This window comes from Zingiber officinale, chromosome 6B (assembly GCF_018446385.1).
Source record: "Zingiber officinale cultivar Zhangliang chromosome 6B, Zo_v1.1, whole genome shotgun sequence".
Taxonomy (NCBI): Eukaryota; Viridiplantae; Streptophyta; class Magnoliopsida; order Zingiberales; family Zingiberaceae; genus Zingiber; species Zingiber officinale.
Genome location: NC_055996.1, coordinates 127,437,660 through 127,458,573, shown reverse-complemented (window position 1 = coordinate 127,458,573; position 20,914 = coordinate 127,437,660). Strand labels below are relative to the sequence as shown.

The window sequence follows — 20,914 nt, the reverse complement described above, 5'->3', positions numbered from 1 at the left end:
CAATGATGTAGAAAAATTTATATAGCCGACCTCACCTAGTGAGATAAGGCTTTGTTGTTGTTAGTTGTTAGTAAAAAAACATACCATATTCTTTGATTATCACCTGATATGGTGGATAAGGTGGGACCCCCAAAGTTGGGTTCAATGTCAAAAAAGTCGGTTGATGTGGTGGTCAAAGTAAAGAAGGGGTCAACTCTCGGGGTAGCAACATATTGTCAGAACGAATGTCGAATTCCCAACATTAACTCAATCGGACTTAAGAGTCGGTCGGACCTATGAGGCTCAGCTCCCCATTTCTAACATATAAGGTTTTCAATATAAATCTGGTCGAACTTAGAGCCAACCGGGCCCTAGAGACTCAACTCCCACTTCTCATGAGCATGACTCTCAGTCTATAGCCGGTCGATTCCAAAATCGGTCAGACCTACGGAGCTCTACTCCTCACTTCTCTAATACAAGGTTCTCAATATAAACTCAGTCGGACTTAGAGTCGGCTGAGCCACAGGGACAACTCCCCACTTTTCTAGAGTGGGATTCCCAGTATATTCTTGGTCAGGCGAAGCACCGTGTGGACACCTTATAGGAGACTATTGTCAGAATCGCAACAATCTGTCAAAGTGTAATAATTACTTTGACATATACAGCCTCCACTACTTAACATATTTTGATATCATATATTCTTTGTCGCCTCATTATCACTGAGGTTATGAGAGGCGGTATAAAGAGGGGGTTTCTCTCCATTGGCCAAGTATGTTTTCCACACATGCAAAAAAATATTCTCATGCTGGACATTGCGGGCACTTCTACTGCTCATTCTCTCCTCAATTTTTCTCTCGACCACTATACTAACTTGAGCGTCGGAGGGTCTGCACCAGGACCTCTTCCCTGATTTTCGCTTTAACATTCTATGGGATCTCTCTTTCGTGTACGTAGAGATGAAGAAGGCACTCGGAGCTCCTTTCGCTCTAGTTCACAACCTTTTCTCTGGTTCGAGGTCTTCTCCAGGTCAATGACTCAATAATAGTGTCACCTGCCCAACGCGCAATCTCCACCGTTTTCAGACAAGATCACCACCCTTCTTTTATAGCTTTGACTACTTAATGATTTTCATTATGATATTCCTTCTGCAAGAGCCACCGATCTCTAATAATGGCTGCCTCCTCGTACCAATCACAACATTCACCCCTCCGCATAACGATAAACACTCATTATTAATCACCTTCATTACTTATCACTCCTTTTCCAAAATGTTTCGCCTTAAAGTTGAGCTCTCACCCATGGCCAATCATGTTTGAATCATGAGCATCAAGCACCGCACGCTCCCAAGCCCTCACGCACCTGATGCTTGAGTGTCGAACACCTCATTCTCTTGAGCACTCCCCACTCCTGAAACCCAAGTGGCGAACCCCATATTTCCTTCTCCTTTTGGGTCTGATCTATCCTGACTTTAGTCGGCCTAGCCCATGTATCCTGACCTATTCCGATTCCTTAATCATATATTATTACGGGGTATCAATGGATAAAGAGGGTTGGGTGTGGATTTGATATGTCAACCTAAAAAATTTCTTCTAATTAGGTTAAGTTGGATTAGCTTGGGGGGATGATTCAACCTATTTGCTGCATCTTAGTGGATCAAGCTATTCTACTTCCTATTTGCTACATCAACAAAGAATCAGCCAATGGATCTCAACCTAACAAATATTGTATTGTATGTACCCTGTAGGATCATCACAGCCTTCCCACAGCTTTTATAGATCGACTTGTTTGACGCAATGGAGAGTGTCTGAACACAAGCAAACACCATGAATTGTTATCCTAGAAGTTATATTTTATGAGATGAGGTTGTTTGACCAGAATAATTTCGCCTAACTTTCTTTCACTTCCGTATCTGATTTGTGTCGGTTGAATGAATCACCATGTGTTATGAAAAAGAAGAAGACTTGGAACACATGGGTTTGAATGGTGAAGCTATATTTCAAGGTGTTCTAACCTTTTATCAAACTGGGCCCAAACATTATTCTTCATAAGCTTAGTTTTGCCAACCTATGTGATACTATAACTAACACCGAGGATCGATTTGACTGATAAATAGTTAAAACGCGAAACGGGAGGGCAAACACAAGCGATATTCAAAGTGTGCAAACAACGCAAGCGATATTCAAAGTGTGCAAAGTGATCGAGCCACTAATTCCTAGTGACTTGTGGCAAGTGATGGTAACATGAATCACTTCAAAGAAAAGAAAAGAAAAGGGTAGGCATTTCATGGAACACCAAAGGCAAAGAGAGCAAAATATCTTTGCTTCTATATTATTCATGCATAACTATTTCTGATACAATCTCTATATATGTTGACGAATACTAAACAGGGGGAACCTTTTTCTTGTCAGCCCCCACGTTACCAAGAGCAATATCTTCCATGAATATGAAACCATGAACAAAGAATCTAACTTTTATGCGATATAGAGCTTGTGGTTCATCCCAAAATGCTTCTATCACAACTCAATTTCTCAAGAACTGCGTGATCGATCATCTGTCTGATAATACACGACATCTCCAGTATCAGGTACGAAGCGATCATTATTCAGACTTCTTGCTAAGACTCTGAACAAATGGAGCGGCAAAGGCCCAGATTTTTTTGGTTCCCTATAGTATTTTCCAAGCACTGGTTTAGCTGCTTCAGTCTGATGCAACAAAGTGAGATTAAACTTTTATTCACTGAAAAAAAATGCACCAGTAGGAATGAAATTAACGATGAAATAGCAAAGTAGAACATACAGCTTCAACGAGATGGTAATGCGGTATCTGGGGGAAGAGATGATGTATGACATGAGTCCCAATATCATGGTGGACGTTGTTAAACCATCCATAATCCCTATCTAATGTCGTCAAACCGCCTCTAAGATAACTCCATTCCTAGATGTTGTGAAACCAAACATGATTAGATCATATATGCAAAGCCACAAATTCAATTAGTAGCAATTCGATAGAGAAGTAAAAGAATTTGATCAAATAATACCTTTGAACGGTACCAAGGAAGCTTGTCTTCGTGTCCATGGTGATGCAAGTATGTGACAAAATCCAACCACATAACAAAGAACTGCAATTGAGCAAGAAGCATTTGTTATCAATCGTGTCATTGCATAAGACTGAAGAAAAGACAGCGAGGATTCAAGAACATACCACATAGGGGATTCCATAAAGTTTTAACATCTTAATGGGGCTTATGAAACAAGTCAACCCTACAAGCAACCCTACCATGGCAATCCAGCAAGCAGTTGATGTTATAACATCCTTCTTTTCACTAGGAAGGAAGAGACCACTGCTTGGATGGAAGTGTGTGCCACTCTTCCCTGGAGTCCTTGCAAACTGCCATAACAGTGTTCATGAACATAAAAGATTTAGCGAAAGACTGTTTCTGAGTATTCAGTATGTTTCTCGTGTGAATAATTTGGTAGCTCACCAAGTACAATGGGAAAGCTAACAAAGGGAATGGCATTGTGAACCGTAGCGCCCGAACTAGAGTGTCCAAACTCTTGTACACTTTTTCGGACAACTGCAATAAGTTCAACATTAAGAAAACGACTCGATAAAAGGCTACTAGTAACTCCACAACAATTCTTGTTGAAATGAGAGATTTATTCACCGGGTGCCAGGATTCATCCTTCTCAACATGCCCATGGCTCTGGTGATGAGTTCTGTGACTAATTCTCCTGCATAACAAAATAGTACACACTCAATTCTAGTTATATCATTGTTTAACCAACAATTTCTTCCTATAAACTTCAGATTTTAGATTAGAATGAACAAATCTTTTAACAGAATGCAGACTCATTCATTTTATTTATGGAAAGTTGAATCATAAACAGAAGTGGGTAATTCATTAAGTGATTTTGGAATTACTCATAACTCAATCAAATCAACAGCAACAAATATGAAAGTTAAATCAAATATTGACAAGGGGCTTGAAGAACGTATGCTTACCATCCATGGTAAGGCACGAGAATGGAAGAGTGGAGTAGGTGGCCGACAAAACTATTCAGCTTCGGATTGTTAGAAAAACTCCCATGGCCACTGCCAAAAATCCAATCTTCGATGAGAAAAAAATGCAGCTACAAAACTGAAAGGTAAAGCAACAAAAGATATCGTACCAATCGTGGCCGAGAACGAAGAGGGCCCAGAACATGGTTCCCTGCGCCACCCAATAGAGTGGCCACATGATCCAGTTGTCGAGCCGCGCCGCCGCCACGGCGAGCCCGAGCACGACGACGACGTCGCGGACCACGTAGCTCATCGACCTCCATGGATCCTTTACCCAGCAGTGCTTCGGAATGGCGGCTCGGATTTCCGTCAGCCCGAACGGAGGCGGCATCCCGGGATCGAAGGCTTCCGCCTTTCCCGCACCCTCGTCCCTAGGTTCCCCGTTCGCCGCTGCCTCATTCAAGGTCAGCACCCTCGCCGGCGCGCTCACCCCCAACGCCCATCCGCTAAGGCGGCCAAGCCCCACGGGGCGGAAGGAGCCGGGCAATCCGTCACCGCCGGAGACGCTTCTCAAAGGCGTGATACCAACGGGGTATCGGAGGCCGGATCCGGAACGACGGAAGGCGGCGGGAAGGGGTCTGAAGCCACCGTATCCGGAAGATATGGCCCAACTCGCCATCCCAAGATCGCTCCTTTCGGCTCACCCCTTCCGCAGAATCCCTCTGGCAGGGTTTTACTGAAGACAAAGGAGAGATCTTTATGGGAACTCTGGAGAGGAGATCAAACGCCACTTTCGGCGGTGACTCTTTGGGTTGCGGTTCGAGAGTCTCGATTTATTTTATAGCTACAACTCGGAGCCTTGCTGACCGCGTCGATTAAACTTTCCTGTATTTGACCCAGACAGGGAACACCAAAAAGTAGTGCAGCAAACCAGGCAAAGAAGAAAGGAAGTAACCGTGTCAGAAGGAAATTAATGTTTCCTTTCTCGGGTGGAACAGCTTTAGCACAGAACAGTTTCGGATTTTCAATTTTAGACCACGTGGCCGGCGCGCATGTGCAAAGTAATGCAACACGTGTATCAGACTGGACGGTGGACCCACGGTCGCATTCCCACGCGGGAATTCATGGTCAACAAACCTGAAAAATTACCCGTCTCCACCGTTGACAATGTTCCTCACGGCGTCACTTTTTTTTTTTTTTAAAAAAAGTAATTTGAATAGAACAGAGGACCAAAAATCCATTAAGGAATCATAAAGGAGGAAAATGATGTTTCATAAGGAACGTTGAGAAATTGAAAAAAAAACTCTACGGATGTAGTAAATGGTAAAGACTATAAATAATAAATAAAAGATCAAATTTAAATTCTTAAATATACATAAATTGTATTATGGATTTATGGCCTAATCAAAAAGAAAATCGTAGATAAGATATCTTATACTTTTATATTTTGTAAAATTAGATTCTCTATATTGTACCGATAGAGACTTAGATGGAGTATCTAAACACGTTTTAATGTGGTTTTGCATGAGTTAACAATATTAGGAGAGAAGATCTTAGCTAGCGATATGGTTCAAACATCTACTAGAAGTTTACGAAAGAAGAAAAATATTCAAAGTGCGTTTAGACAACAGAGGCCGAAGATATTCTTGCTCTTATTGATGCGAACTTAAAAAAAACAAATATTTGATGCAACCTTCTTTGATTGCACATCTGATTCGATAAACCGAATCGAATCATATCGATCAATCGATCGAACAAAGGCTGATGATTTGATCTTTCTTCACATCACTAACTTGTGTCAGTAAAGATAAAGATTGCAATGTTTGTATCACCTGTTTGTTGGGAGTTAATGTGATCTAATCATTTCAATGTTCTAACACAGCGTGGGGCAGTGGTCGCTCACCTTCCCCTGTTCGATCACTAACTGTTCTTGTTTTATTGTCGACTAATTTGGTTGCCGACCCATTTTGTGGCCTGGCCACAAGTCGCGATCATGGCCAAGTTGAGCCTTTCCTCTTTAAGCCCGGCTTAAGACATCAGGGCCTATGCCATCATTTTTTATAGTTTATATTTATTTTTATTATAAAACAATGTTCGGTTTATGGTCATAATTTTTAATGTTTTAATTTTTTTGGAATATGTTCAAATTTAATATTAAATTATTTTTATTGTTGATCATCTCATAATTTTTCTCTTTCTCATTAACACTTCATGCCTTTTTTCTTCCTCATCAATAATTCTATACTGATTATATCTTTTTCCTCTCTTTCTTAAGAATATGAATTAGAGTTTTTTTATCGTGGTGCAACGCAAAGTATAATGCTATTTTTTTAATATCAATTTTTTTTTATATTAGTGGAGTCTTTAATCATTGATTGTATTATTTATGAGTATTTTTTTATCTTCGTTTTTTTCCTTTTGTTTTATTATAGCTATCTACATCAATTTGACTCCACTAATATAAAACTCAGCCGACCCACTACTAGAATATTTAGCTTTTCATTTAATTTGGCATCTCAAAAAGCTAGAAAATTACATTTTATATAAAAATATATTTTTTAAAATTAATATTTTATTTTAGAAAAAATTTAATCTGCTATTGTTGCTCCCAAAACCGAATAAAAAAGGGTGATTTTTTTTTTAAAAAAAATGTTAAAGGTCTAAAAATTTTTTTTTGCCCAGGGCCTTTGAACCTTGAGATTCCCCTTCCTCGCCTCTTCTCATTATCCTCGATTCCTTCTTCTTCGCTATTTCAAAATTGAAATTGACAAGCACAATCAGGATACCACTCTCATTGATCAGTAAAATTTATCGCCAACATGTTCATCAAGTTGCACATTTAGATCCTAATCCACTAAACCCCATTAGAAACCTCACCATACAACAGTGGCGAATCCATGAATTCAAGTATGGAGGGATGATTTTTACGTGGAACAAGGGACGGTATCTTCCGCCGATGCCACCAGTGGCGTAGTTAGGAATTTCACTCAGGAGGGGCAAAGCGACGGAATCGACGAATGATGACGGTGATGCTGGCAGCAAACAATTACGTCGGTTGAGCGAAAGAAATCAATCAAGAAAATTTTACCTCAATTAAAAAGTGTTTTTTTATCGAGCATCTGCGAAGCGACGACGTTAGCCAAGTGAAGACAACGACCATGCAACAAATGACAGCGACGATGGTAGCAATCGGTGTGCGACAATAGCGACTTGGGTTATAACGTCAGTGACATGTCGCGGAAGATTTTTCGGGTTAAATTAGAGTTAGGAAAAAGAATATGAAAGAAATTAGAGGAAGAAAAAAAATGAAAAAGAGGAAAATAAAAGTTCGAGATTAAAGGAGGAAGAAGAAAAATAGACAAAAATAAAATTGACTCAGGAAAAGAGTAAATTAGGTTCGGGTCGTTCGGCTAAAAGGGTTTTAATTGAAACTTTTTATTAAAAAGACGAGAAAGTTTCAAAATTTATGACTATACCTTCTTTTATTTTTTTCCCGGTATTAAGATTTTTCTTAAATTTCAGGGGGTGCGACCGCACCCCTTGATCTTTATATAGCTACGCCCCTGGATGCCACCTCCCCCGGATCCGTCCCTGCCATACAAGTAACCATCACTTAGCTCCTACTTCAACTATTTGTGGTTTCCAATATTGTTTCACTTGAAAAAATGAAGTGGTTTCATTCCAAGTCTATTCGACCTGAAGTGATTAATTATTTAGTATCAATTTGCTTTGCTTCTAATTTGTTCAGATACAAAGCTTTATTTGTGATCAATCCACCAATCTGTCTTCCTTCAATCTGGTGGCTTGTTTGCTTCAGTTGATTGCTCGTTGCAAACCAGGATACAGAACTGAAAAGAACAGAGAGGAAACGAGTCGACTAGTTGCCATTTATTAAATTCCAAGCAAATAAAAACACTGACAGATCATTAAACTTTATTTATTCATCTGTGCGTTTGCTATATTTGGGGTTGGATTCATTAATGAGAAGACCAATAGATTATAAATGGTTGGAATATAATAAAATACAGGGTATTGATCTCCACAGTGTGGATTAAAGGACTGGGAAATCTTAACATACAAGTTTTAACTCTATGCCAATTCTCACGAAATCATAAATATAATAACCATAATTATGGGAGCATACCGAAATTCATAATTTACTATTAATTTTAGATAATGATCTTCAATTTATAGATTTTCTTAACATTAGAGTTTTGATGATAGACTACAAAATATCAAAAAATAATTTCGACAAATTGGAACAATAATCTATATTTATAATTATTTAAGTTTGCTTATTTTAATTTAACCCCTCAACAAATCAAACCACATTAATTTATGACTTATTTAATTGATGACACTAGACATTTATAATTATAATTATGACTCTAAAATTTTAATAATCTTCCACGAGATCATATGAGTAAACTTATAGATGTGATAACCCTTAATGAGCTCAAAACTTTTGTTACTTTGACGACATATAATTCAAATTTAACCTAATTTAAAATAATAAATATTAGTAGAACCCATATAATCTAATTAAAAATTTAAGGGTGATATAATGCATTTTTTTTGAAAAACGGTCAAGATTCTAAAATTTTAAAATTTGACAACCGACAACCGACAACCAAACGTGAACATCACTGTTCATCTCCGTCAAAATGACACAACGTTTAGAAATGAAATGCAATGGAGAAAGAAACCCTAACCGAATACCACCCGATTTGCCTATGTCGAAACCACTGCCAACCGATGACAACCCATAAGGAAGTGACCATGCCACGTCGTCTCCAACCACCAATCTGTTGGAAAAGGACGGGTTCTAAAATTTCAATTTTTTTTTGTCATTTTGTGACAGTGTTCGGCAGCCACTCGTCCCATCATGGTCGCACCTACATGGGTCATGTTGGTGCAATCATGCCCTGGATGAGAAATTTCAATGATTGACAATTATTTAAGTTTAGATTAAGATATTAGATATAACTTGAGTTACAAGTTTGTAAGATTAGAGAAGTCCAAGAAGGTCAAGGGTCAGATTCTTGGAAAGATGAAGTTCTTGTAGGTTGGAAGACCGGATGCAAGGCAAGAGAAGTCCAAGAAGGTCAAGGGTTAGATTCTTGGTAAGATGAAGACCTTATAGGTTGGAAGACCGTATGCAAGGTAAGAGAAGTCCAAGAAGGCCAAGGACCTAATTCTTGGCAAATGGTGGGAACCTGAGCAAATTGGATGTTAGGTTAGATGAAGACCAGGAGATGAGAAAACACCAGGCACAAAGTCGAGGGAATAGAAGGTTTCTGACATGAGGTAATTGAAATTGGTTAATGTGTTTATCAATCAATTGGTAACTGATCGCAAGCACTCAATGGTTCCAAATCAATTATAAGCCTAATCGATTGGTGCAATCGATTAGAACTCTCTTTGTGATGCACAAAGAGTTTCTAATCGATTGGTACAATCGATCAGAGACTTTTTGTAACTCACAAAAGAGGTGTCAAATTGTTGCCTAATCGATTAGGACTATCCTAATCTATTGGTACAATCGATGAGCGCACAGAAGGATTGCCTAATCGATTAGGCACGCGCATCGATTAGAAACTATTTGCGAACTCACAGAAAGCTGCTAAATCGATTTGCTAATCAATTAGGCATGACCAATCAATTGGTTCAATTGATTAGAAGCCTTTTTTCACCAGAGAAGAACGGTGCCAAATCGATTGCTCAATCGATTAAGGAAATCAATTGATTGAAGACTTCCACCAATCGATTAAGATTCAAAATGGAGTAATCTCAACTGTTGATCTGAAGTCGATGACCGTTCAGCAGTAAAGTCAGAAAATCCGTAATAGATTAAGATTTCCTTCTAATCTATTAAAGTTGACAAAAGCTGAAAAATGGCTAGATTTCGAAGCATTCAAAAGGGGAGATTCGGACTCAAAGAAGAATAATTGTTCCATTGCTCACAAGCGCTCAAAAAAGTTCAAGTGCTCTCATTCTTGCTACATCCTCAAGCTATTCTAAGAAAAAACTACATCGAAACTCTAATCTCTTTTCTTCTTCTTCCTTGTGAGTTATTTCATTTGAGAGAGAGTTATAAATTGTGTAAGGTTTCTCCACCTTTAGCGTTATTCTGAGAAGGAGAAGTTTCATAGTAGATGTTGTGATCGTGGTGTGGATCCTTGGATTAGTAATCTCAAGGAGGTGGATACCAAGTAAACACAAGGAGTTAACATTGCTTCTAAGTTTTCGCTGTGCAACTAAGAAGATTAAGAAATCGAAGCGAGCTATTCACCCCTCCTAACTCAATCAGTCCTAACAAGTGATATTAGAGCTTGGTAGCTTTGAGGGCTCACATTCAAGGAAACACAAGTTTAGAGCTACAAGATATCATTGAAAGAGGAGCACATCACTTCTCGACCACTATTCTTTGAAGGCAACAACTTTGCTTACTGGAAGAGTTTCATAGAGCACTATCTCATGACCAAAATTGACATGTGGTTCTCAATCATGGAAGGATTCATAGCGCCAATGGAGGATGGAAAAGTGCTTGAATCATTAAAATGGATTATTGAACAAAAAATGAAGGCTCAAGCTAATGCCAAGGCGATCATGACTCTTCAATGTGGATTTAGCTTGAAACATCTCAACAAGATTGGACCTTTCAAGAGTGCCAAAGATTTATGGGACAAACTCATTGAGCTAAATGAAGGCACCAAAGATTCAAGAATTGTGAAGAGAGATTTTCTAATAACCAACTACAGAATTTTATAATGAAGGATGGAGAAATGGTAAGTTCATTACATGGGAGGTTCAAGGAACTCCTAAATGATCTCCATTCAGTTGGAGAAAGTATGGAGAACCAAGATCTCATAAGGTATGCACTAAAATCCTTCTCAAGAAAGTCATTATGGTCATCAATGGTGGATGCATATAAGGTTTCAAGGGACTTGTCAATGGTAAAGTTAGATGAATTATTTTATGAACTTGAATTGCATGAGCAAGCTAATGCAAGCCATAAAGAGAAGATATAACATTGGTTGTAGGTAAAAAGAGTAAGAAGAAGGAGAAGAAAGAAGAGTCCTCTTCCGAATCCGAGCAAGATAGTGATAGTGATGAGGAGATATCATCATGTAAAATGGCAAATTTTGTTCGGAAGATGATGAGATGCTCAAAGAAGTTTGATAAGAAAGATGTCAAAAAGATTGTTTAATGATGACAAAAGAAAAGGTAAACCTCTTATGGATTCAAAGTCTAAAATTGATATAATTTGCTATGAATGCAAGAAAAATGGGTACTACAAAATGGGGTGTCTAAAATTAAAGAAGCAAGAAGAAAAGATTAAGAAGAAGAAGGATTTGAAAGCCACATGGGATGAATCATCTTCGAGCTCATCGGAAGAATATGAAAGGAAAAGCTTAAGGCACGTGGCACTTATGACCTTATGTCATGTGGAAGATAGCGAAGGGGAAGATAGTCATAGGGAGGATGTGGAATCTTCAACTGTGTCATCATCTAGTGATGACAAGGTAATCTCTCCCAAGCTTGATAAGATATATGTCACTATTGCATGGTTAACTAATGCTCTAGCAAAATCAAAATCAAAAGATAAGATTCGAAAGATACAAAGTGAATTAAAATCATTTAAGAATGAAATTGTGTCATGTGAAACTTGCATGCATCATGAAAATGACATGAATGAATTTGATGGGCTTAAGGATGAGAATGCATCTTTAAAATTACAAGTTGATGATCTTAGAAGTGCTTTGGTAAAGTTTACTTCAAGCTCAAAATATTTAAACATGATTCTACGAGCTCAAAAGGGGTTTTACAACAAAGCGGGATTAGGGTTTGAATCATAACATAAAGAAGTTAAATTCATGTCTTTAGTTAGTAGAAACCATGCTTCAAGGATTAAAATTGTGCAAGTTTGGGTACCCAAGCAATTTATCAATGCTAATGGATCCAAAATTTGGGTACCAAAATATTTAGTTCATCGTGTTTGAATAAACATGTGCCGAGGGGGAGCATCCAACAACATGGTTCATAGATAGTAGATACTCTAGGTACATGATGGGAAATCATCAAAATTCTCATCATTTAGATACAAAAGTAAAGGTACCATTTCTTTTGGTAATAATATTGAATTAAAAGTCATAGGAATTGGAGATATTAGAATTTCTAAAAAATTTATGATAAAAAATATTTTATTAGTGAAAGGCATGATTTTTAATCTTCTAAGTGTTAGTCAACTATGTGATTCAGATTATAGAGTTGAGTTTAACTCATCCCAATGTCTAATCAAGTATAGTGAACTAAACACTATTATGCTCGTAGGCCATAGAAAAGAAAATATTTATCAAATTAATTTATTTGATGCTAATAATGTGTTTGTTAAGTGTCTCATGTCTAAAGAAGAGGAAACTTGAGTTTGGCACCGGAGACTTGCTCACACCAACATGAGAAATATCAAAAGACTTTCAAAGAAAGAGTTGACGCAATGATTGTCAAAGTTAAAGTTTCAAAAGGATAAAATGTGTGATGCATGTCAAATGGGTAAGCAAACCTAAGCTACCCATAAAGTTAAAAATATTGTAAGCCCTTCAAATGCATTAGAGCTCATTCACATGGATTTGTTTGATAGTAGTAGATATGTTTCTTTAATGATAGTAGGTATTATTTTGTGATTGTAGATTATTACACTAGATATATATGGGCATTTTTCTTGAAACATAAGGATCAAACTTTAGATACCTTAATTGTCTTTTATAAAAGGGTAGAAAGTGAAAAGAATCACAAGATAAACAAAATAAGAAGTGATCATGGAAGTGAATTTGAAAATGATAGGTTCATAAGTTTTTGCATGGAAAAAGGGTATAAACATGAATTTTTCACCCCTAAAACTCCTCAACAAAATGAAGTTGTTGAGAAGAAAAATAGGGTTTTGCAAGAGGCCACGAGGAGCATGTTGAATGAATATTCACTTCATAGCTATCTATGGGCTCAAGCAATTAATACTGCTTGCTATGTACAAAATCGAACATTAATACATAGATTTCTAGGAAAAACACCTCATGAGTTGTAGTTTGGTAAACCACCTACAATTAAACATCTTAGAGTGTTTGGATATAAGATTTACATTTTAAACACCAAAGATTAATTAGAAAAAAAATTCTCCGCTAAGGCAGATGAGGGTATTCTTGTAGGTTACTCAAGTCATAGCAAGGTATATCAAATCTACAATAAAAGATCTAAATTAGTTGAAAAATCATTAAATGTTATATTCGAAAAAAAAACCTCCCTCAAATCCTACTAGAACAAATGATAAAGAATCACAATTTGAGTTACAGAAATTAGCATTAAACGAAGGAAATGATCAAGGGAGAGAAAACCAAGAGAGTGATAGTGAGAAAATTGAAACTTTATCACTTGAACCCAAAATTACACTAAATCAAGAATCAAGACCTACTAGGATTCATGTAAATCATATCTTAGATCAAGTAGTAGGAGATATCACACAAGGAGTGAGAACTAGATCTTACTTTAGAAGTGAAGGAAGTCAAATAGCCTTAATTTCTCAAATTGAACTAAAAACTATTGATGATGCCTTGCTTGATTCGGATTAGATTTTATCAATGCAAGATGAATTATGTCAATTTGAGAAAAGTCAAGTTTGAGACTTAGTTCCTAGGTCCAAAGATAAATTAATTATTGATACAAAATGGGTCTTTAGAAACAATCTCGAAGATAAGGGAGTGGTTGTAAGAAACAAAGCTAAATTAGTTGCTAAAGACTTTAATCAAGTAGAAGGGTTGGATTATGATGAAATTATTGGTGCAATTTGTACTAATGGTCTAACTCAGATTTTGATGAATGACAAATGAGTTAAAATAGGTCTTTTGTAATCTAATTATTTTCCTAAGTGTGCAGGAGTTGGCGGGTCTGGAGGACCTGACATCAGGCTGAAATTTAGCTAGGTCCTCGAGACCCAATAGCTGGTGAGAAGTCCAATTAAGTCAAAGAGTCGACCTGATATCTGGCGAGAAGCTAGGTTAGGTCTGCGGGACCTAACAATCGGTAGAAGTCTAGTTGGGTCTACGAACCTGACAACTGACATGAAGACCTAGTGGGTCAAGAGGCTAGTCAACTGATTGTAAGTTGTTAAGTGAAGGTAAATCACTGAAGGAGAGTGACCCGATAAGGACGCATCCCGATTAAGGGACAGTAGGCGTCGGTCAAGTTAATTCTGTTGGATCGAGACCGCACTAGAGGGGGGGGGTGAATAGCGCTCGTGGCTATTTTGAACGTTTATCGGAATCGTGAAACTATCGGAGTTAAAGCAGCGGAATTAAAACAAAGAAACACAAACAGAAGGACACAGAGAATTTACTTCGTTCGGAGCCTAAGGCGACTCCTACTCGAAGGCCCGCGATCCTTGATCGCTTCCGGTGGGCAACAACTATAAGCTCGATAGAAATTACAAAATACAATGAAAGTATTGAAATAACTTTGTACCAACAACTTAAGAAAGAAGAAGATTGGAGCTCCGGGTCGTCGGAATGTTGCAGCAGCACTTCGGAATGACTTTGTTAGCAGTATGTTGAAGAAGGAAAGCCTAGAACTTGATGTTTTGAAGTGTTGGTCGAAACCCCTTTATAAAGGGTGTTCAAGGCGCCTTGAAGGCTGTCCAAGGCGCCTTGAAGGCTGTCCAAGGCGCCTCCATGCTGCCGAGTCTTCCGCGTGGATCAAATCTGATCTAGTCGAACTTCATCCCTTTAAGGCGCCTTATCCCCTGCTCAAGGCGCCTTCCAAGGTGCCTTATACCCTCACCAAGGTGCCTCCATTGAAGCTTCGCAGCCAGGTCAGCTTTTACACCCGAGGAGCCTCCAAGCTCCATGGAGGCGCCTCAGATGCTGTTCATCCGAGACAAATCTTCGTTATTTTGTACCTGCAAGACATGTTAGTCCCAAACAACATCCTGCAACACAAAGTTAGCACAAAATAACAGTATGAATAATAAATAATGTTTATGACAGTCTCCGGACTGTCCGGGTCTGACTTCGGATTTCCAACCGGAAACCCTAGGTCGATCCGACGCCTACTGTTCCCTCTACGGGGAACGCGTCCTCACCTACTCCACTCAGGAGATTTACCTGTTGCCAGTCGATCCTCCAGATCGACTGGACTTTTGCTCAGCACTCGACGCTTCCAGACTTTCTGCTGGACATCCGCTTCCCGGCTAGTCCAGTCTTTCACCTGGTTCGCGACACCAGGACTTTCCACCTAGGGTTACCACCCCCTAGGACTTTTGCCTGAAGTCATCAACCTGCCAAGACTTTCCGCATAGGGTTACCACCCCCTATGACCTAGGGTTACCACCCCCTAGGGTTTTTCCCTTTACCTAACCGCAGCTAGGACTTTCCTGAAATCCTCAAGTAGACTTGTTAGAATACAAAACACCTTAACTTTGAATCCTTTGCCATTATCAAAACACGAGTTCGATCGTCGGATGCTTCCCACACCAACAATCTCCCCCTTTTTGATTATGGCAACTCAAATTCAAAGTTAAGTAAACAGACGAATAGATAAACATTTTTAACACAGGCAAATTTGCTAAGAACAGATCAACACATTTACCAAAGCAAATTTGCTAAAGTAAACTCTATGCTCCCCCTTAACTGTTGCTCCCCCTTTTATATTAATTTAAATTTGAATTTTATTTTTGTTACTCTCCCCCTTTGCCATATATAAAAAATAAGCAACAATAGGCATTTGAATAACTAAATTTTGAAATATTGAACATGACTCATGTTAGCTAATTGAAATGATGTTATGGCAACTCAAATTCAAAGTTAAGTAAATAGACGAATAGATAAATATTTTTAACACAGGCAAATTTGTTAAGAATAGATCAACACATTTACCAAAGCAAATTTGCTAAAGTAAACTCTATGCTCCCCCTTAACTGTTGCTCCCCCTTTTATATTAATTTAAATTTGAATTTTATTTTTGCTACTCTCCCCCTTTGCCATATATCAAAAATAAGCAACAATAGGCATTTGAATAACTAAATTTTGAAATATTGAACATGACTCATGTTAGCTAATTGAAATGATGATGTTAGCTCTTTAGAAACTTAGGTTAACAGTAAACTTAAGTTTGAACAATATTTAAATTTGGTTTAGGTTATTCATTCAAATTCGGTTAGTCCTTAAGTCCAAGCATGAGTCATGTTCAATAGATTAACTTACTAGGTATCAGAGCCCTAAAGATCAAACATGCTTAACTAGAAAATTGAGTCTCATTTACCAACTGTCTAACCTTTAGCTACTTGCTGATTGCTTATAGAGCAATAGCTTTCACATGGTTAGTCAAGTTAAGTCAATTTGGTCCAGTTAGTTTTGACTAGAGCTGGAATACTTAACTTGATTAATGTATATTGCGTATTTAACACCCAGACTCATATTGATGCACAGATATAAGCATTCTTGAGTCCAGGCTATACCCTATGCATCTCACGTCGTTCTATGTTTTTCAATCACAATCAAGGTATACCTAGGTGTTTGTGAGATGCTCTGGCTTAATTTTAGGGGAACATGATTTCTAGGGGGAAAGCCTAAGTTAATTTCATTTTTTGAACAATCTAAAAAAAAATTGGAAATTTGAAAACTGTTTTTCCTAGAATTTGAAAGACAATAATAAAAACAAGATAAGACACCTACTCTACCCAACACATTCCTATTTGCCTTCTGAGTGCACTGAACTCAAGTTCAGGTAAGGGTTTTGTAAAGATGTCGGCTAGGTTTGATTTGGACTCAACATGGTTGAGTGCAATTTCACCTTTAGCTACGTGATCCCTTACAAAGTGGTGTTTTACCTCTATGTGTTTAGTCCTAGAATGGTGAATAGGATTTTTGGTCAGATTAATTGAGCTGATATTATCAATAAAGATTTTTTGTATTTTTATATTCTAGTTTATAATCTTTTAATGTATGCATCATCCATAACAACTGAGATGCACATTCTCCTAGGGCTATGTATTCAGCTTCTGTAGTGGATAGAGCAACACAATGTTGCTTTCTGCTTGACCAACTCACTAGGCACTGACCTAGAATCTGGCAGCTACCACTTGTACTTTTTCTATCTAACTTGCACCCTACATAGTCTGAATCAGAATAGCCATAAAGGTCAAAGGTGCAAGTTCTTGGGTACCAAAGTCCTATATTTAGAGTTCCTTTAATATACCTAAGTATTCTTTTTACATATGTTAGGTATGACTCTTTTGCACAGGATTGGTATCTTGCGCACATACCTACTGCAAACAATATGTCGGGTCGGCTTGCAGTTAGGTAAAGTAAACTACCTACGACACTCCTATAGTATTTTGGGTCTACTGGTTTTCCTTCAGGGTCAGAGTCAATGTTTATGTTGGTTGCCATTGGAGTATTTATAATTTTTGAATTTTCCATGCAGAATTTTTTAATTAACTCCTTAGCATATTTAGTTTGATAAATGTAGATTCCATCTTTGGTTTGTTTTATTTGTAAGCCTAAGAAAAAGTTGAGTTCCCCAACCATACTCATTTCAAATTCACTTTCCATTAATTTAACAAATTCTTTTAAAAATTTTGAGTTAGTTGAGCCAAAAATTATGTCGTCAACATAGATTTGGGCTATAAAGATGTCTTTTTCTATAGTTTTCACGAACAAGGTCGGATCGATTTGTCCTTGGTTAAAGTCTTAGGATATTAAGTTATTAGATAATCTTTCATACCATGCTCTAGGGGCTTGTTTTAGTCCATATAGCGCCTTTTTTAATTTAAATACATGGTTTGGGTAGTCTATGTCTTCAAACCCTAGAGGTTGGCTTACGTAGACTTCTTTCTTGATAAATCCATTTAAAAATGCTGACTTAACGTCTATTTGGTACAATTTAAACCCTTTATTTGCTGCATAGGCTAATAACATCCTAATGGACTCGAGTCTAGCTACCGGAGCATAGGTTTCATCATAGTCTAAGCCTTCGACTTGACTAAACCCTTTGGCTACTAGCCTAGCTTTGTTTCTTATTATTTCACCGTGATCATCCAACTTGTTCCTAAAAACCCATTTGGTGTCTATTATTGATTTATCTATGGGTTTAGGTACAAGATCCCAGACTTAGTTTCTCTCAAATTGTGCTAATTCTTCCTGCATTGCAATGATCCAGTCTGGGTCAGGTAGGACTTCTTCTATAGTTTTAGGTTCAATTTTAGAAATAAGGGCAATCTGACTAAGGTTTCTATAGGATGATCTAGTTCTGACTCCAAGATTTGGGTCACCCAAAATTTGGTCAGGTGGATGAGAGGTACTTACCCTAATTGGTCTTATCTGTGGGTCAGAAACTGGTTCTTCTGACTCATTAAGATTAGGTTGCATTTCATCATCTTCTATAGCTCTTGGATTAATGTCAATATTTTCGTTTATATTGGGTAAGCTGTTTTCTTCATCAAATATTACATTAGTTGTTTCTTCAACTTTCAAGGTATTTTGATTATATACTCTAAATGCCCTACTGGTAGAGGAGTATCCTAAGAATATTCCTTGGTTAGTCTTGGGTGTAAATTTTCCTAAGTAATCTTTAGTATTTAAAATGTGAACTTTACACCCAAATACTTTTAGATAGTTTAGATTGAGAATTTTATGATAGTAGAGTTCATATGGTGTTTTATTGTGAGATTTGTTAATTAAAATTCTATTTTGAATATGATTTGTAGTATTTATTGCTTCAGCCCAAAATTGATGATTTAAATGATATTCGTTTAACATAGTTCTAGCGGCTTCTTGTAATGTTCTATTTTTACGTTCTACTAGACCATTTTGTTGGGGGGGTTCTTGGACATGAAAATTCATGTTGGTATCCATTTATTTTACAAAATTGGGTAAACCTATGATTTTCAAATTCCCCTTCGTGATCACTTCTTATTCTTTTAATTTTAGTATCTTTTTCATTTTCCGTTAATTTGCAAAAATTACTAAATATTTCATAGGTTTCATCTTTTGTTTTTAGGAATTTTACCCATGTGTATCTAGAGTAGTCATCAATTATCACTAGGCAATATTGGTTCTTGCTTAATGATTTGACTCCATGAGAATCAAATAGGTCAAGATGAAGGAGCTCAAGTAAGGAGTTAGTTCTTTCTAGGTTGGTTGATTTGTGGGTTGACTTGGTTTGTTTTCCTTTTTGACACGCATCAGAGGTTGAGTTTTCAATAAATTTTAATTTGGGCAAACCTCTAACTAGACCATTTTGACTCATTTTTGAAATGAGTCTTGTGTGAGTGTGACCCAGTCTTCTGTGCCATAGTTGGGTTTCCTCTTGTTGTGTCAGGAGACACTTTATTGAGGATATTGATAAGTCAATTGTGTAGATGTTATTCTTCCTAAGTCCCTTAAGTCTAATCTCAGGGTTTTCGATGTTTTTAACTAGACATCCAGATTTATCAAAATTAACTAGATATCCGCTGTCACATAATTGACTTATACTTAGTAAATTGAAGTTAAAATTTTCAACCAATAAAATATTTCGAATAATGAAATCGGAACTAAGTTCAATATTACCTTTTCCGATTACTTTAAGTTTACCGTCGTTGCCGAATGCAACTGATCCTAACTTCTTGTACTTGAGTTTAGTAAACTTCAACTTATCTCGAGTCATATGTCTGGAGCATCCACTATCCAACATCCATTGATCCAATTCCTACACATGAAGTAGTTTGAATTGGTTTTTAATGGATTTAAAGATAGCTTAATTGAAGTAGACTCCTTAGATTTTCTATCTCCATTTAGCAAACACTTAATCCTATGGTTTTAAAGATTTTATAGTTAATTAATTTGAAAATAATTTTGAAATTTAAGTTTTTAAAATTAATTTTGAAATTAATTTTTTTTTAAAAAAATAATTTTGAAATTTAAGTTTTTAAAAATAATTTTGAAATTTAAGTTTTTAAAATAATTTTGAAATTTAAGTTTTAAAAATAATTTTGAATTTTAAGTTTTTTTTTTAAAAATAATTTTGAAATTTAAGTTTTTTAAAATAATTTTGAAATTTAAGTTTTTAAAATAATTTTGAAATTTAAGTTTTAAAAATAATTTTGAAATTTAAGTTATTAAAATAATTTTGAAATTTAAGTTATTAAAATAATTTTGAAATTTAAGTTATTAAAAATAATTTTGAAATTTAAGTTTTTAAAATAATTTTGAAATTTAAGTTTTTAAAATAATTTTGAAATTTAAGTTTTTAAAAATAATTTCGAAATTTAAGTTTTTAAAATAATTTTGAAATTTAAGTTTTTAAAAATAATTTTTAAATTTAGAAATAATTCAAGTTATTTAAAGATAAGTTAATTGTTAATTAACTTGATTTAAGTTCAAATCAATTTTCATGATTTAATTTCTTAGTCATCTCACCCGATCTAAATTGTCAATCAGGGAACCCTATTATTGTTGTGAGATGAATTATTATTGAGTTTAAGGGTCTGGTTTAACTTTGTGTTAGATTCAGGTTTAGCTTTGGGTTCAACAAGTAAGCATTCTTTGGATAAACTTCTGGGCTATGGTGAGTCACAAGGAGCTCATTAAAGTAACCATGCCTTCGAGGTTTCCAAATAGTCCTACCCATTGAACTTAATACTAATCCTTGGTCTAACTAGTTAGGATCCATTTAAGGGTAGCTTCGGTCAATTTCACTTGGCCAAATGCACCAGGTCGAAGCCATATCTTCCTAGACATGCGATGCCCAAGCTTCCCTAACATACTATCATCCAAAAACTTCACCATTACTGTGGTTCAAGTTAAACTTATCCCATTTTAATCTAACCTTAATTACCCTGCCGGGTAATCTATTTTTTGTTTTACTCATTTCGGGTAAATTAGGTTCAGTTACCCTGTCGGGTAGTTCA

The 20,914-nt window shown here is 36.6% G+C and overlaps 1 protein-coding gene across 1 annotated transcript; it reads right to left on the bottom strand.

Annotated features, from left to right (window-relative positions):
• Positions 1 to 2,258: 2,258 nt before the first annotated feature.
• On the bottom strand, positions 2,259 to 4,786 carry LOC121989428 (omega-3 fatty acid desaturase, chloroplastic-like). The gene is made up of 8 exons (XM_042543487.1): positions 4,149 to 4,786; positions 3,982 to 4,071; positions 3,644 to 3,710; positions 3,461 to 3,553; positions 3,181 to 3,366; positions 3,017 to 3,097; positions 2,776 to 2,913; positions 2,259 to 2,681 (listed from the first exon to the last, which is right to left on the bottom strand). Exons 1-8 carry the CDS (start codon positions 4,655 to 4,657, stop codon positions 2,508 to 2,510), a joined length of 1,338 nt encoding a protein of 445 aa, XP_042399421.1. The 5' UTR covers positions 4,658 to 4,786; the 3' UTR covers positions 2,259 to 2,507.
• Positions 4,787 to 20,914: the final 16,128 nt, after the last annotated feature.